The following is a 15533-nucleotide window of genomic DNA, read 5'->3' as shown; positions in this document are numbered from 1 at the left end:
TGCCAACGCAGACCTGGGAGGGAGTGCTGCTGACAGGGAATGGGTTCCTGCCACCCGCCTGCACTGGCTGGCCCTCCCGCCCCTTCCATCTCTCCCTCTCACACGCAAGGAAAAACATTCGGTATCCATCACAGAAAATCATTGCACATTCTCTTGAATACCTTAGAACCATCCTCATGGTGGCCTCCGCGTCATCTGTCTTCGGTCCAAAACCAGCCTGCTCTGTCCCTGGCCGTAGGTGCCTACTCGACGCTGGGCATGCACCTGCTGTGGAGGAGGCACTGCCTGTTTAGTCACTCCCACCCCACATGGACAACCCCCAGGCTGACTGAACAGCTCACAACTCCAAGTGCACATGTTTTTAAAGTCTTGAAAAACAGTGGAGACACCCCCCACCCACAATGCTGCACCCACACACACAGATCCCCTCCCCACACACACACTGAGTCAGGTCCCAGAGTCAGCTCACGGGATTCCCTTAACAGACTGTCTCACAGTTGGAGGGCACAGCAGGTCTGCAGGCGGTGGGCATTGCAGCGGCAAGCACACGCTGAGCTAGGCCTGGGACCCCATGGTGCCTTCCCCCGCCCCCTGCCCATGGGGCACCCTGAGCCCTCCCTGTCCCTCCTCAGCTCTGTCTAATAACCGGAAACCTTGTCTTGAACTCTTCGTTGATAGCAGCCACAATTTTCCGCAGCTTGACCTCGTCCACAAAGCCATCACCTCTCTGGACACCAGCAGGGAAAGGCACAGACGTGGTCTCCCACCACACTCCACCACCCCCAGGTCCCCTCCCTGGGTCAGGACCCTCAGCTGAAATCACCTTCTTGGAATGAACCAGTTTCCCGTTCACGAACACTTCAAACTCGCCGGAGGCCTGGGTAGTTCGCTCTTCCACCTTGGGGGGGGGGGGGGAGGGAGAGAGCGCTGGGGATGAGGAGTGGCTAGGAGCTCCCCCTGCCGAGCCCTGACATCCCCAGATCCCCCTGCCAAGCCCTGATACCCACAGGTCACGCACATACTTACAAAGTCCAGGCGATTGGGAAATAGCTCCTCCAGGTTCTTCCTAAGTAGAATGTACTGAGGGTACCAGGGAGTGACAGGGCAGTGTGTCACAGTGGGGGAGGGAAAAGAGAAGCTCCCCCAAGGCCTAGGGGACCCCCACTTCCTGAGGCCAGAACACTCACCCGAAGGCCATAGCTTCAGAGTCCACTGGAGGCCAGCGGCAGGACAAGATGTGACAGAGAGAGAAAGGGGACAGTGTTTTCCTCCCAGTGTCCTCATGTGTCCCTGTGACACCTGAGCAGACACGTCCCTAACCTGCACTCAAAGTCCTCAGATAAAGAGGGAAAAAAAATTCACCATTCTCCCACAGTCCGTGGACCACCGGGAGCTGTCTCTGTCGCTGCCCTCAGCCTCCACATGTTCCTCGTTCTCCCCCGCTGGGTCACCTGCTCTGGCTGCAGGAACCTAGCTGGACTTCCAGGCACTCCCTGCCCACCCCCCTGCCCAACAGATGGTCCCCTCTGCTTCCCCCACTTCCCTCATCATCCCCAGGGACACTGCGGCCAGGGACGTGGCAGGGTGGGTGGGAGTGAGGAGAGAAGGAGGGGGATGGGAGGGGCAAGAACTGAGCTAGGTGAAGAAAGACCCACACATCCCCTAGGGAAAGAGGAAACCAAGCAGGCCAGTGGGAGGTGACCTGGTCCAGAGTGGGAGGTGAGCAGGCCCTAGGCGGAAGAGGAGAGGTAAGTGGCATAGAAGGAGAAAGCCAGGTGTCAGATAAATGAATACATGAGTGAGGCTCAGAGCCGGGAGTCCCACAAGGGAAGGGACAGGGGCAGGTGCTGCCTTCCACATTAGAGTGTCCAGTGAGCCCCTTCCCACCTTCACGCCCCATCCAGCTTCCTGCTCAAACACACCCTGGAAGGCTCCAGCTGATGGCTCTTGGCTGCTGCTTTCTTGTTTGGTTGGTTGATCGGCTGGTTTTTGGTTTTGGGGGTTTGGGGAGGGGGTTGTGTTGTATTGCGTTCTGATTTTTTGACAGTAAAACAGCAAACAGGAAACTTCTAGCAATCTCTCATCTTCAAATAAGTTAATAAATTAAAAACTGGGTCCAGGGCTCGGCAGCGTGGCCTGGTGGCTAAGGTCTTCGCCTTGATCCCATATGGCTGCTGGTTCTAATCCCGGCAGCTCCACTTCCTCTCTATCTCTCCTCCTCTCAGTATATCTGACTTTGTAATAAAAATAAAATAAAATAATAAAAAAAAAAAAAAACCTGGGTCCGGATTTATGGAAAGCCTGCCATGCCAGCATCCTATATGAGCTCCAGTTCCAGTCCTGGCTGCTCCACTTCTCATTCAGCTCCCTGTGAACTTGCCCCAGGAGAGCAGGGGTGGTGGGATGGACTGAGTCCTTGGGTCCCTGCACCCAAGTGAGAGACCCGAGATGAAGCTTCTGGCTCCTACGTGGCCCAGTCCTGCCTGTTGGGGCCATGGTGGTGGGGATGAACCTCAGGGATTCTACCTGACTCCTTCCCCCTTCACCCCAGGAGCCCTGACCCCCTGAGGAGGACCGGGCAGGGCAGACAGGGACTCGGGGTGGCCCTCACCAGTAGCTCACGCGGATGCAGACTCTCTTTTCGGTTGTGAAGTTCTCGCTGGTGGAGGCACCTGCGCTGGCAGAGATGCAGACAGCCAGTGGGACGGGCTCGGCGGCGGGCCCTGGGAACCTGGAGGCCGAGGGGCCGGGCCGCGGGCTGGGTGCGGAGGAGCAGAGCGCGGGCGGGAGCTCCGACGAGGGCGCAGCGCCGGCGCTGAGCGTCGAGACGACTGTCCGGCTCCCCGAGGGCTTGGGGCCCTGCTCCGGCTCCGGGACCGCTGCCTCCGATGCATCCGAAGGCGGAGCCGCCGCGTTCGCGAAGGAGTCCGAGGCCGGCACCGCGGCGACCCGGTCCGGGACCAGCAGCCCCGGGAACCAGGCTGGAATCGGGGTCCGGACCGACGCTGGAGTCCGACCAGAAGCCGGGGTCCGGACTGGAGTCAGGATCCTGGCCAGGTTGACGGCCCGGACCAGAGTTGGGGACTGGGCCGGAGTCATGTTCTGAACCGGACTCGAGGTTGGGACCGGGGTAAGGGTCCGAACCGGGGTCGAAGCTTGGACCGGGGTCGGGGTCCGGACTGGGGTGAGGTTCCGGACGGGGGTCGAGGGTTGGACTGGGGTCGGGGTCCGGACCGGGGTGAGGTTCCGGACCGGGGTCGAGGCTTGGACTGAGGTCAGGGTCCGAACTGGGGTCAGATTCTGGACCGGGGTCAAGGCTTGGACAGGGGTGAGGTTCCGGACCGGGGTCGAGGCTTGGACCGGGGTCGGGGTCCGGACCGGGGTGAGGTTCTGGACTGGGGTCAAGGCTTGGACCAGGGTGAGGTTCCGCACCGGGGTCGAGGCTTGGACTGGGGTCAAGGTCCGAACCGGTGTCAGATTCTGGACTGGGGTCGAGGCCTGGGCCAAGGTCGGGGTCCAGACTGGGGTCGAGGCTTGGACTGGAGTCGGGGTCCGGACTGGGGTCCGATTCCGGACCTGGATCGAGCCCTGCAATGGGGTTGAGGCTGGCACCGGGGTTGGGGTCCTCACTGAAGCTGGGGTGCGGATCGGGGTCGAAATCCTTGTGGGAGTCGGAGCCCGGAGAATTGAGGTCCGGGCCGAGGAGAGAACTGGGGTCCGCGCCTGATGGTTCATGGGGCCGCGGGGAGCCGGGAGTGCCCCCTCCCCGGCCCTCCTTCCCGGGGCGGGGAGAGCCTACGGCGCCCCGGCGTTCTGAACGGAGAGGCGGCCACAGGGGGGCACTGTTACACCCACCGAGTTCCACTTGCCCTGGAGGTTCGAGCCCCAGGGAGCCACCTCGGAGCCTGCCCACCTCCCCGACACCCCCCAGCTGGGTAAGAAGCCCTAGGAGAGTGCCCTAGTGCTTCCCGCAGGGGTCTTTGCACTCGGGACCTGTATGCTGAGTGCCCACGGAGGGCATGGTGAGGGACAGGGCAGGGAAGCGGTGAGGGGAACCCTGGATTCTTGGGACAGAGCAGCCATGAGGACCCCAAAGAGGAGCAGCCTACAGCGGACAAGACCAGGATGCCAGGAGCAGCAGGATCCTAACAGAGGAGAGGTCCACCTGTGGTGCCACAGTCAGAGAGGGCTTCCTGTTGAGGGGACCCCCCCCAAGCCACCCCGGGGGGTCTACAGCCATGGCCACCCCAGGGGGCGGGATCTGAATTCCCAGTACTGAGCTGGGATCCAGACTCCAGGTTCTGGGGCCTAAGCACCCTCAGAAGGACACCATCTACGGGGACTCCTTCAGGCTGGGGGCTTGTCTGGGTCCCCACTGTTCCCTGCTTCTAGGCACACACAGGGTAGGTACCACCGGGATGTTGGCGGAGGTAGGTAGCCAGAGGGAGAGGTTTGCAGGTGAGTCCCTCGGAATGTCCTTCTGTTGAGGATCTGAGTGCACCAGGACCTTTGCTAACGATGCCAGCCAGGCGGAATGTCACCCAGGCCTGCGTGAACAAGGCCCATTCAACGCGCCAGACAGGGGGGTCGGCCTTGTGGCACAGCAAGTTAAGCCCCTTGCCTGGTACGTTGACATTCCATTTGGGAATGCCAGGGAGGCCCGGCTGCTCTGATTCAGATTCAGCTTCCTGTTAATGTGCCTGGGAAGACGGGGAGGGGATCCAAGTACCCAGGTCCTTGCCACCCACGTGAGAGATCAGATAGAGTTCCTGGCACCTGCCTTTGGCCTGGCACAGCTGTGGGTATTTGGGAACTGAACCAGCAAATGGAAGATTGATCTCTCTCTCTCTCAAATAAATCCTTTGTAAAGATTTCATAATTAAAAATGCAGATTTACAGAGATGAGAGATAAACATCTTTCATCCGCTGGTTCACTCCCCAGATGACCACAATAACCAGTGCTGGGCAAATCTGAAGCCAGGAACCAGGAATTTCCTCTGGGTGTCCCACGCGGGTAGTGCAGGGTCCCAAGGCCTTGGGCCGTCCTTGACGGCTTTCCCAGGCCACAAGCAGGGAGCTGGATGGGAGCTGGAGCAGCCGGAACCCTCCCAGAGTGTGTGTGAGCAGGGAGCTGAAGTCAGTAGCAGAGGTGGGGCTCAGACCCAGGCACTCCAAATGGGGTGTGGGTGACCCAGATGATGGTTAAAACATCGCCCCGGATGCCTGCACCTGTCAGCCTCTTGTTCTGATTATACTCATTCTGACTCTGACATGGCGTATATCCAACTATTTCTTTGAAAGGTAGAATTAGAGAGGCAGGATGAGAATGGAGATGAAGAGAGAGGCGTCTTCCACCCCCAAACAGCACAACAGCTGGGGCTGGGCTGAGGCCAAACTAAAAACTTCTTGCAGGGTCTGAAGGATCTGGGCTGTCATCTGAGGACTGGGTGGATTAGCTTGGAGCTGGATCTCAGAAGTGGAGCAGCCCAGGACTCGAACTAGTGTTCGTACAAGGATGCCAGCACTGCAGACAGTGGCCCCACCCCACTCCACCAGTGATGGCTCCGTCTTGCCATGTGTTCACAGACATCAGGGAGTGCCCCCGAGTTCCCACAAGTGAATTCCTTTCATTCCCCTGAGTTCTCTAGCATGCTCCTCGGTTGCTTGCATTCCAGAGCCAGTTGGCAACATCCCGCCTGGTGTCACCCAGATGGACTCCAGTACACCTCCACCAGCAGTCACAGGATCGATCAGATTTTGCACTCGCCAGCCATGAGAAAGGGAAAGCCATTCCTTGATGAGGTGGCAGGGGACCTGCTCGAGGCGGGAATGTTACACAACTCACAGGTGTACACCAGACACCAGTTCAGGAGGAGCTGTCCTGTGTCCCGATGGGCATGGTGGCTGCGGGAACCTCCTGCCCTGTGACCGGGCCCTCCCACTCCTGGGAGCTCACCTTCGGAAGACCCACTGGCACTGATAATGGAGGAGACCCCCTACTGCCCTGCTTACACCAGGAGTGACTTGCGTTAGCCAATGAAACGGGAGTGCAAGTTCCAAGTGCCTCAGCATGTGGCTCATTTTTTTCATCTTTTATTATTATTTTTACATTTATTAGAAAGGAAGATCTACAAAGAGAAAAATCTTCCATCCACTGGTTCTTTCCCAAATGGCCGCAATGGCTGGTGCCGAGCCAATCTGAAGTCAGGAGCCAGGAGCAGCTTCTGGGTCTTCCATGTGGGTGCAGGCTCTCAAGGCTTTGGGTCATCCTCCACTGCTTTCCCAGGCCACAGGCAGGGAGCTGGATGGGAAGCGGAGCAGCCAGGATACAAACCAGAATCCATATGGGATCCCAGGTGAGTATTTGGCCATAGAGCCAATGCTCTGGACCCCTGCTTTGTTTTCCGTCCCCCAAAAGTGTGTGGCCTCGTGCCCAAGAAGAAGTGCCGCAGTCCCAGAGCCTGGTGGCTGGGAGGGTCTGCCACAAAGAAATACAACTCATGTCCTCTGTGTAAATATTTGTTTTCATTATTTTTAAGAAGCTGAGAGCCAGAGATCTCCCACCTGCTGGATCATTAACCTAGCTGCTTCAGGCCAAGACCAGGAACCCACACTCCATCTAGGTCTGCCACGGGGGGCCAGGGGCCCTAAACACCCCTCAGGGTGCTCAGTGAGCGGGAAGCGAGGTCTGGAGGTGGGGCCAGGACACCAACCCAGGCATTCGGATATGGGATTTGGTGTTTCCTAGTGGCACTTGCCCACTGCACCACACACTCATCCCCTACACCTTACCCCCTTCACCTAGCATTTCTTGTACAATTGGTCCGTGGGTTTGCCTGCTTGGGACTGAACTCATGTTTTACAACAAGCCCTGCCATGATGGGCCTGGTGTGGTAGTCTAATGGCTAAAGTCCTTGCCTTGCACGCACCAGGATCCCACATGGGCACCAGTTCGTGTGCCGGCAGCCCCACTTCCCATCCAGCTCCCTGCTTGTGGCCTTGGAAGGCAGGCAAGGACAGTCTAAAGTCTTGGGACCCTGCACCCACGTGGGAGACCCAAAAGAGGCTCCAGGTTCCTGGCTTCTGATCAGCGCAGTACCAGCCATTTTGGCCGCTTGGGGAGTGAATCAACAGACAGAAGATCTTCCTCTGTCTCTCCTCTCTGCATATCTGACTTTCCAATAAAAATAAAATTAATCTTAAAAAAAAAAAACCTGCCTTGGGCCCGGCGGCGTGGCTAGCGGCTAAAGTCCTCGCCTCGAATGCCCCGGGATCCCATATGGGCGCCGGTTCTAATCCCAGCAGCTCCACTTCCCATCCAGCTCCCTGCTTGTGGCCTGGGAAAGCAGTTGAGGACGGCCCAATGCTTTGGGACCCTGCACCCGTGTGGGAGACCTGGAAGAGGTTCCTGGTTCCCGGCTTCGGATCGGCGCGCACCGGCCGTTGCGGCTCACTTGGGGAGTGAAACATCGGACGGAAGATCTTCCTCTCTGTAATGAAAATAAATAAATCTTTAAAAAAAAAAAACCTGCCTTGAGGCAGCACGAATACCCCCTACCCCTAAACCACATATTCCATGTGACTGGGGCAGCTGATCGGACCTCCCTCCACATAGCAGATAAATGATCAAGCTTGCCAATCAGAGTAAGGACCTGAGGAAGCCACCCTGCACCAAGTCCAGGGATCAGAAGGATCCCCTGGGGTAATGAGCCCAAAGCCAGAGGCAAGGCTTTCGGCTTGATGAGTCAAAACTGAGCAAAATCCACTGGCAAATGCCAAGCTGAAGCAGGCCATGCCAGACTGGGCCACAGAGCCTAACCAGCACACGTAAGACCCAGGGGGAGGGGGCAAGCCTGGTACGGTGCTGCGTGGGGTTCCCCGTTGGACCACCACTCCCACTGGTGAGTGTGAGAGCTGGGATGGGGACAGGCCAGGCCGGGCAGGGCTACAACACATGCTGGCCTCATGTGGGGTGGTTCAGGGGAAAGCCAGGCTGAGTTGACAGCTCCTACTGGTGCATGAGTGAATCAGAGCGGGTGTGGGCTGGTTGGGCTTTGCCACAATATCAACTGGCAGAAGCTGGCAATGCGGGGCTAATTCTGTCAAGTTAAATTGCAGAACCACCTGGACAGTGCAGGATCCAGGAGTGGGAGTGGGCTTAGTAGGGAAAGAGTGAGCACCTCCCTCTAGGGTTGCCACTCCAAGTGACAAGCATGAGAACCAGGACTGGGGCAGGCATGGCTAGACAGAGAGTGGCACCCACTGGCACGTGGCTGGATAGTGGGGCTGGTTGGGTTGAACTAGGCTTCAAGCCCCACTGACAGGTATGAGAGCTGAATGGGATGTTGGACAGGCTGGATCAGTCTGCTGTACATACTGGCAACCAGTGCAGGGGACTGGCCTGGCGGGGGTTATTGAAGGTCGCTTCGACTAGGCTACAGCTCCCACTGGTGAGGGCCAAGTGTGTGGTGGGCAGGATTGGGCTGGGCTGCAACACCCATTGGATTGTGTAGAAGACAGGGTTGGAGACAGAACTAACACAGCAATTGCTACCACCAGCATATGCATAAGCTGATTGGGGCAACAGACTATGCGGCACCCTGTATTGTTAGCAAGCACACACAAGAATCAGGTCTGGATCACCTCAGATGACGTTTCTTTGGGGATTCCCCCCAAATGAACTGCTGGACTCAGAACTCCAACCATGGAGAGAATTGCAGGTTCCATGGTCTAACCGTGGAGTGCATGTGTCAGAGCTGGGCCACCTCAGTGGCTTAGACGGAGCAATGGACAACACATCCAGGCGCACATGGAGGATACGGCAATACATTGGAGCCTGCAAAGGACACCTGGTACCCTAACAGAGGACGGAAAACAGAACAAATCGATCAACCACCCCAGCCAAGTGTTGGCGGTGAGTAACTGGGCAAACGGAAACTCTAAGGCGGACTATGTCAGCCAGTGGATTCTGGAGCGATTTCATCGCGCTTGGAGTGGCGAGATCAGCAGTAATTCAGACCTGTTGAACTATTAAAACCTCTTGAGCAGGACCCCCAGAGCTTGCCCCACATCAGGGACCCTGGGTTGGTGTCAGGCGGCTGTCCTCCATCACAGGGTATGGAGGCAGTTGGGAGGCTAGGTGGGACTTCTCTTCTTATTTCTCCCCTCCCCCCAGATACAGGAAGGATAAAACAGAGACTGTGGAAATAATGGTCTCACCCTCCTTCCTGTAGCCCTTGACCCTTTGCACCCTAATCCACTATGTAAAAATCATCCAAAAAAAAATCTTACAAAAAAAATTGAACAAAAATAAGGACTTTTATAGATGACTTGGGAGAGGAAAAAATGATATAAATAACCATCATGTAACAGCTTCCGGGAGACTTGTCCCAACTTGAGTGCCCGGCATGTGAGGCAGGGACCCCGGTTACTCCAAGTCCGCGAGCTGAAGTGGGGAAGGGTAGGTCAGGGCTGAGGGGGCATCAGGAAGGACGGCATCTTCCCCCCCCCAGCTCCTGTGCTGGGGCTGCCTCAAGTCCCCCAGGTGCTCCGAGGAGGAGATGGCAGGGAGGGAAGCTCCAGGGAGAACCTCCTCTCGGCCCAAGCCGGGGAACACGTCGCGGGGCCCGCGCCCAGCCTGCCCACGACCTGGTCAGCGCACAGGGACCAGGGGCGCCGCCACCTCCCGGGTGTACAGGGCTGGCGCCGAAATGACGTAAACTGCCCGAGAGTCACCATCTTCGGGGCCATCCCAATCTGCTGAGGAGCTGAAAGACACAGGAGGCTCCCATTCCCCCAAATTCCTAAGGCGTCGTTTCCCCCCCCACCCTTGAAATGACCCAATTAGCAAAGGTCTACACCGCAGCTCGGACAATTAGGAAGAGGCACACAGGAACAGGCCAACCGCACTACAGACGTTGCTGCAAGCAGTCAATAGTGACCCAGCCCCTCACCTCAGGCCGTCCCGGGCGCCCTCCGGTGTCCTCCTCAGGTTGTTGAGTGCGTCGGGCAGTAGCCCGTGGCTCGACGGTTCCGGGGTCCCAGCCAGCAAACCCAGAGACCCCGTTTCCTGGCGAGGGCCACTCCGGCGGCGCACGTGGACCAGCATGAGGGCCACCCCGGCCAAGCCCGCGGCCAGCAGCAGCCCCAAAGCCGGAGGCCACAGGAAGCGCTGTGGATCCGCCTGCCTCTGGTCCGGGGGAGCCGCGGCGGGCAGCGCGCCGCCGCCGTCGGGGTGAACCGGGAACTCGCAGCGCGCGCCCATGTAGCCGGGCGCGCAGGCACAGACGAGGCCGGCGAAGTGGGCGTAGCAGCGGCCGCCGTGGGCGCAGGGGCGCGCGGCGCACGGGTCGGCGCGCTCGCGGCAGTCGCGGCCGCCGAAGCCCAGGGCACAGGAGCAGCGCCGAGCGCCGCCGCCCTCCACGCACGTGCCGCCGTTGGCGCAGGGGCGCGCAGAGCAGTCGTCCAGGTCATGCTCGCAGCGCGCGCCCGCGAAGCCCACGCGGCAGCGGCAGCGCACGGCGTGGCCCAGGTCCAAGCAGAGGCCACCTGTTGGGGAAGAGGGAGGGACGCGTCCTGAGGCTCCTCTGTCTGGGAGCGGTCTCCCCCAACACACACGCGCGCGCGCGCGCGCACAAACACACACACACACCATCCAGGGTCAGGTTCAAGGACAGAGGAGCTGGACCTCGCCCCCTCACCATTGCGGCAGGGCTGCAGGCTGCACCGGTCCACCCTCTTCTCACAGTTGGAGCCTTGGAACCCAGGAGGGCAGTGGCAGACATAGGAGGAGTCGGGGTCCGCGCCCCCGACGCACACGCCGCCGTTGAAGCAGGGGCCGTCAGCGCACGTCACCCCGCTCACCTCGCACCGTGACCCGTAGAAGCCGCGGGGACAGGTGCACTGGAAGGCGCCGGCGCTTTCCTGCACGGGCAGCGGAGGGCGAGGACGGGTGAGGATTCCCTCCCAACAGAACGCCGTCTCTCCCTCCGGGAGGCTTACCCGGAGGAGAGACGCGGCGTCCGGGAGCCCCAATACACGCACCAAGCTCACCCCTAAACTGCTGCTTGTGCTGTTCAGGCAGCCCGTCCCCTCTAAGCCCCGTGACCAAATCAGAAGCCCCCACCCTGGGTTGGTCTGCACTCCACACCAACCCCCAACTCCATCACTGTCACCCCTTTGAGTGCCCACACACACAGTCTTTGCCCCCTAACCCAGGGACAGGCGGGGCCCACCCGGAAATCCTTCCTGTTTCTCCACCTGGGGTTGCTGCCTCAGGGACCCCATAATCACTCCCTCGCGTGAGCACAGAAGCCCTAATGAGGACTACGCGGGGTGGGGAGGTACTGACGCTGCAACTGCCCCCGTTGGCACAAGGGTTCCTGTCACAGGGCCCGGGCCCGGGCACAGGGCATCCAGTGGCGGCAGATGACGGGCCTCTGGGACCCAGGCAGCTGCTGGTAGAGACCGGGACGGTGCAGAGGGGCCCGGTCCAGCCTTCCAGGCATCGGCATTCGTCTGGCTGCTCGCAGAAACCATGTTCGGGGCTGCAGCCGGCTCGGCAGGTGGCTGGGAGGAGGAGAACGTGGTGTGAGCACCTTCCACGCGTCCCTCTGGCTTCGCGACGGGAAGCACAGTCCCGGGCTTGATGGTCCCCAGCGGACAGACCCAGATACTGAGGCCCAAGCAGGCAAGGGAATCTGCTCATCCAGTTTGGGGCGGGAGGGTGGGGGCGGGCAAAGGGGAGTGCCAATTAGAACCCAAGCCTTGGGGAGGTTTGAGTCTGTGCTCTCGGAAGAGGGTCCCCAGCATGGAGTCTCCGGTTTCCCCAGGAGAGGGAAGCTAGGCTGCAGGGTCGGGACAAGACGACCACCCGTGGGGCCCAGACGGGGTGGGAGCAGGGGTCCCGGCTGGGGCAGACGCGGGACTCACGCGGCGCCTCCTCGCACTCGTCCTGCGCCGGCGCGCAGGGGCGTAGTCCGGGGCCGCACCTAGGGGAGGCACTGCGCGGGCTGCAGAGACGCGCGCACGCAGCCCCGACGGCCGGCGCCTCGCAGCGCGCGCGGAACGAGAAGCGCAGTTCCCAGGCGCCTGCATGCTGCACGTCGCGGGCCCACGGGCCTCCCGCCGCCAGGCGCCGGCGGCCGGCCACGCGCGCCAGCAGGCTCCAGGTGGGGCCTGCGGGGACAAAGGAAGAGTGCACTGGGTGGGCCGCTCCGGGCCAGGGGACCCGCATCGAGTCGTGCGTGAGGCGAAGGGTACGGTGATAGACCCCCAATGATTAGACCATCCCTTATAACCACACTGCGCAGGAACTGGAGGTCCCCTAAGCGAATTCCCAGCCGGAACCTTTGTGTACCCAGCAGCCTCACAGACAACAGTTTGCCAAACAAACTAAACACAGGTGGTCCCCAATCACTTTGTTCAGTGCTGTCCCTGACGTGTGAGTGTGTGTATGTGTGTGTGTGTTGGAGGGTGACTCACCTGCACCCCACGATAAGGACACTCACCTGTCCCCTGCTCTCCCAGCTCTTCTCTCCAGGCCTCGATAATGAGGGAGAAGGTGCCCTGGAAGAGGGGGACAGTGACAGAGTTCAGGCCAAGCGCTCAGCCAGGGCAGCATCCAGAGCGACCCTGGGGGATTATGCAGGCCAGGGTGCATTCCTGGGCGGCCACCTTGACTTGCTTTCTTGGGATGTCTGCCATGTGACAAGCGCCTTATGCAAGACACCAGGTTGAATCCTTTGCCAAGCACCCGGATTAGTCCATTGGGGCTGAAGACACGGGTCAGGGCAGGGAGGCACTTGCTCCCAAGGCCCAGGATCTAGAGGCCAGATGGCCATCTGTTGGCCTCTGGTGTGGGAATTTTAAAGGGGGCAATGAACTGAGGACAGAAAAGGTGAGAGGGTTTTAAGGAGCCCTAACATAGGGTGAGGGAAGATCCCTAGAGACAAGGAAATAAGAGAATATCAGTTCTTGGGGCTAACGCCTCAGGGAGCTGAGGTAGGAGCTGGGAATTTAGGGACCCGGCAGGCAGGGCCTGGGCCGGACATTCGGAGTCCTCAGAGGGCAAGCTGAGGTCAGAACACTTGGGGTCCCCAAGGGGAAAGTTTAGGGCTTTGGGAAGTGGAGTGAGGAGGGGCAGGTCAGGATCTTGGAATGAGGGGAGGGTGGAACGGGGTCTGGGCAGCAGGGTTCTGAGCCCCAGGGCCCGAGAGCTCACCGGCCAGGCGTCTCGGAAGGGCACGCGCAGGAGGCTGTCGGGCAGCGCGAGCTCCCCGGGCTGCGGGAAGCCGCTGCCGGGACCGCGCGCACTGAGCGCCGCGCCGAGCGCGCACGAGGACTGGGTGGCCTCGTCCGGGACAGCCGGCTTCAGGCAGACTCGGAAGAAGAGGCGGCAGGGCCCCCGGGCGCTGCTACATGGGGACCGCGCGGCCCCCGCGCCTGGACCCGGTCCGAAAGAGTGGATCTGCAGCTCAAAGACGCCAGCCGGCCGTGCCTGGGACGAAAAGGGAGGCACGGGTCGGGAGGCGGCCACTGTGCGCCGCTCCCCGGGACCTCCGGGTTGCATCCCATCCCACCCCGGGTCTCCCGCCGCCCGTATCTGACCTGAGGAAGGCAAAAGAGCATCAGGATCGCCGTCTGGGCCAGGAGCCGAGGCATCCGCACGGCCACCATGGCCTTTGGGGGTCTCGGAGTCGGTGGCAGCTGCGGGCTCCGCAGCCTTATAGGAGGGGACAGCCCCGCCCCTTCAGGCAGCCAGCGGGGGCTCTTGGGGACCGAGGGGAGGGGGTCGCCGGGGAAGAGGCGCGTGTAGGAGCAGCTGGGAGACCCTGCGTTTGGTCGCGGGTCCACAGACGATTGTGGAGGGTGCAATGTGTGGCTGGAGTTGGGTGGGTGTGTGTGTGTGTGTGTGTAGAGGGGGGTCGTGTACTGCTTTAAGATTTCGCCAGTGTGTGTAGAAAGGGCCGGGGGGGGGAGCTCCGGGGTGGGGGATCTGCACGTGATGCGGGGTCGCGGCTCCGGGTGCACCTGTGTCTGTTCTGCTGCTGCGGGTGGGAGAAGGGGAGAGGAGCCCGGCCGGGCGGTTGCTTCTGGGCGCGCAGCGTTCAACTCGGGGACGGCTGTGTGCAGCCGTGTGAAACCTGTGATTAAGACTGTGCCATGCGCGGGTGTGAACGGTACGTGGATGTGGACCACGAGTGGAGCCAGACTTCCTTGTGGACCCTTGTGTGTGTGTGTGTGTGTGTGTGCGCGCGTGCGCGCGCCTCCTCCCGCAAACAAAGCCGCCCTCTCGGCCCCGGTGGCGGGCGCGGCGCGGCCGGCGGCTCCAGGGGTCCCAGCTGTATGTAAATGTCGCCATCTGCCGGGCGGCCGCGCCCCGCCCCCGCCGGGCCGCAGCTGGGAGGCCCGTTTGGCCTCCGGAAGGTGCGAACAGCAGCAAATGGGCAGGAAGCCCGTCCTCACGGCGGGAGGAGGGCGGCAGCTCCCTGACCCCGAGAGAAAGGCGGGGCGCGGCCGGAGCCGGGCCAGGAGAAACAGGAGCAGATGCTCCGGTCCGTCCGTGCGGCGCGCTGGTCTGAGCCCCTCCAGCGGGGGAACCACTTGCCCCGCTGTAAGGGGAAAAGAAAGGTCCAAGTTACAGAGGGCTTTTTTACTTCTGCATAGCTCAGTAGGGCCAGGTCCCTCTCAAATAAAGACGTGCCTAAGGCGTTTCCCCTGCTCCTGAACTCACTGAGTCAAGTGGAGCGGGCGTCCCGGATTGACATCTTTCCATTCCTTCAGACATTAACTCCTTTAGTAACCCTCCCTAACAGATTCCAAGGGGGTTGGACATCTCCTCTGAACTCTCTACCCTGACCTCCTCTGCCATCCCCATCCCCAAGTTGACCACTCTTTTAAACATACACCTGACCATGCCCAGCCCCTGGACAGACTCCCAACAGGTGATGCTACGGACGGGCTCCAAGGGTTGACACTTGAGGCCCTCTCTCCATACCAGCTCTGCCTGGGCAGGCAGGCTCTGAGGCACCAAGGAGCCAGACCTCATGGGCCTAGCTTAGGCCTCAAAGCCTGACATGTACAGGAGCTTCCCAGCAGATTGCAGAAGAATCTGGGCAGGTGTTGTGGGAGAAGGAAAATTCCTGCTCCAGGGGGATCGCTGGGTGGTGGGAGGGAGGAGATAGGAGGGTGACCAATCCCACGTGGAATGTAGGCTGGCCCAGAGGAGCCAGCCTAGCCAGAAGCCAGGCACGCTGGTGTGTGCCTGCCCCTTGTCCTTCTCTGTGGCTAACCTTCCCCTCCCCCACCCCCAGAGCAGCTGAGCTCTGTCCCTCCCAGTGGGCAGTGGGTCAGGGAGGTGGTTGAAGTTCGTCACGGAGTACCAGCATTAACCCCTCTGTGAAAGCCGGGATGAATACCAGCCCTGGGTCACAGGGAATTCAGGTCCTGGAGGCAGGGGTGTGTGGCTTCACACTGGCACAGCCATGCCTACGACCACACACAATGCAGGGCAGCCCTGGTCCCCAGGGTGC

At 60.5% G+C, this 15533-nt stretch overlaps 2 protein-coding genes and 1 long non-coding RNA gene across 3 annotated transcripts; 1 reads left to right on the top strand and 2 right to left on the bottom strand.

Annotated features, from left to right (window-relative positions):
• Positions 1–617: 617 nt before the first annotated feature.
• SELENOV (selenoprotein V) lies at positions 618–3735 on the bottom strand. Its single transcript, XM_058674619.1, has 6 exons — positions 3689–3735; positions 2612–3277; positions 1188–1212; positions 1027–1080; positions 824–898; positions 618–727 (listed from the first exon to the last, which is right to left on the bottom strand). The coding sequence occupies exons 1-6, from the start codon at positions 3733–3735 to the stop codon at positions 629–631; spliced, it is 966 nt and encodes a 321-aa protein (XP_058530602.1). The 3' UTR covers positions 618–628.
• Positions 2963–3820, top strand: LOC131482221 (uncharacterized). Its single transcript, XR_009246816.1, has 3 exons — positions 2963–3099; positions 3298–3370; positions 3443–3820. It is a non-coding gene; the product is annotated as an uncharacterized LOC131482221 (long non-coding RNA).
• Positions 3821–9598: 5778 nt separating this feature from the next.
• On the bottom strand, positions 9599–13715 carry DLL3 (delta like canonical Notch ligand 3). Its single transcript, XM_004595184.2, has 8 exons — positions 13609–13715; positions 13223–13498; positions 12510–12567; positions 11932–12177; positions 11351–11568; positions 10701–10923; positions 9954–10548; positions 9599–9767 (listed from the first exon to the last, which is right to left on the bottom strand). Exons 1-8 carry the CDS (start codon positions 13675–13677, stop codon positions 9653–9655), a joined length of 1800 nt encoding a protein of 599 aa, XP_004595241.2. The 5' UTR covers positions 13678–13715; the 3' UTR covers positions 9599–9652.
• Positions 13716–15533: the final 1818 nt, after the last annotated feature.

The sequence above is a fragment of the Ochotona princeps genome, chromosome 16 (assembly GCF_030435755.1).
Source record: "Ochotona princeps isolate mOchPri1 chromosome 16, mOchPri1.hap1, whole genome shotgun sequence".
Classification (NCBI taxonomy): Eukaryota; Metazoa; Chordata; class Mammalia; order Lagomorpha; family Ochotonidae; genus Ochotona; species Ochotona princeps.
Note: the sequence above shows the minus strand (reverse complement) of the source record. Positions and strands in the feature narration are given on the sequence as shown.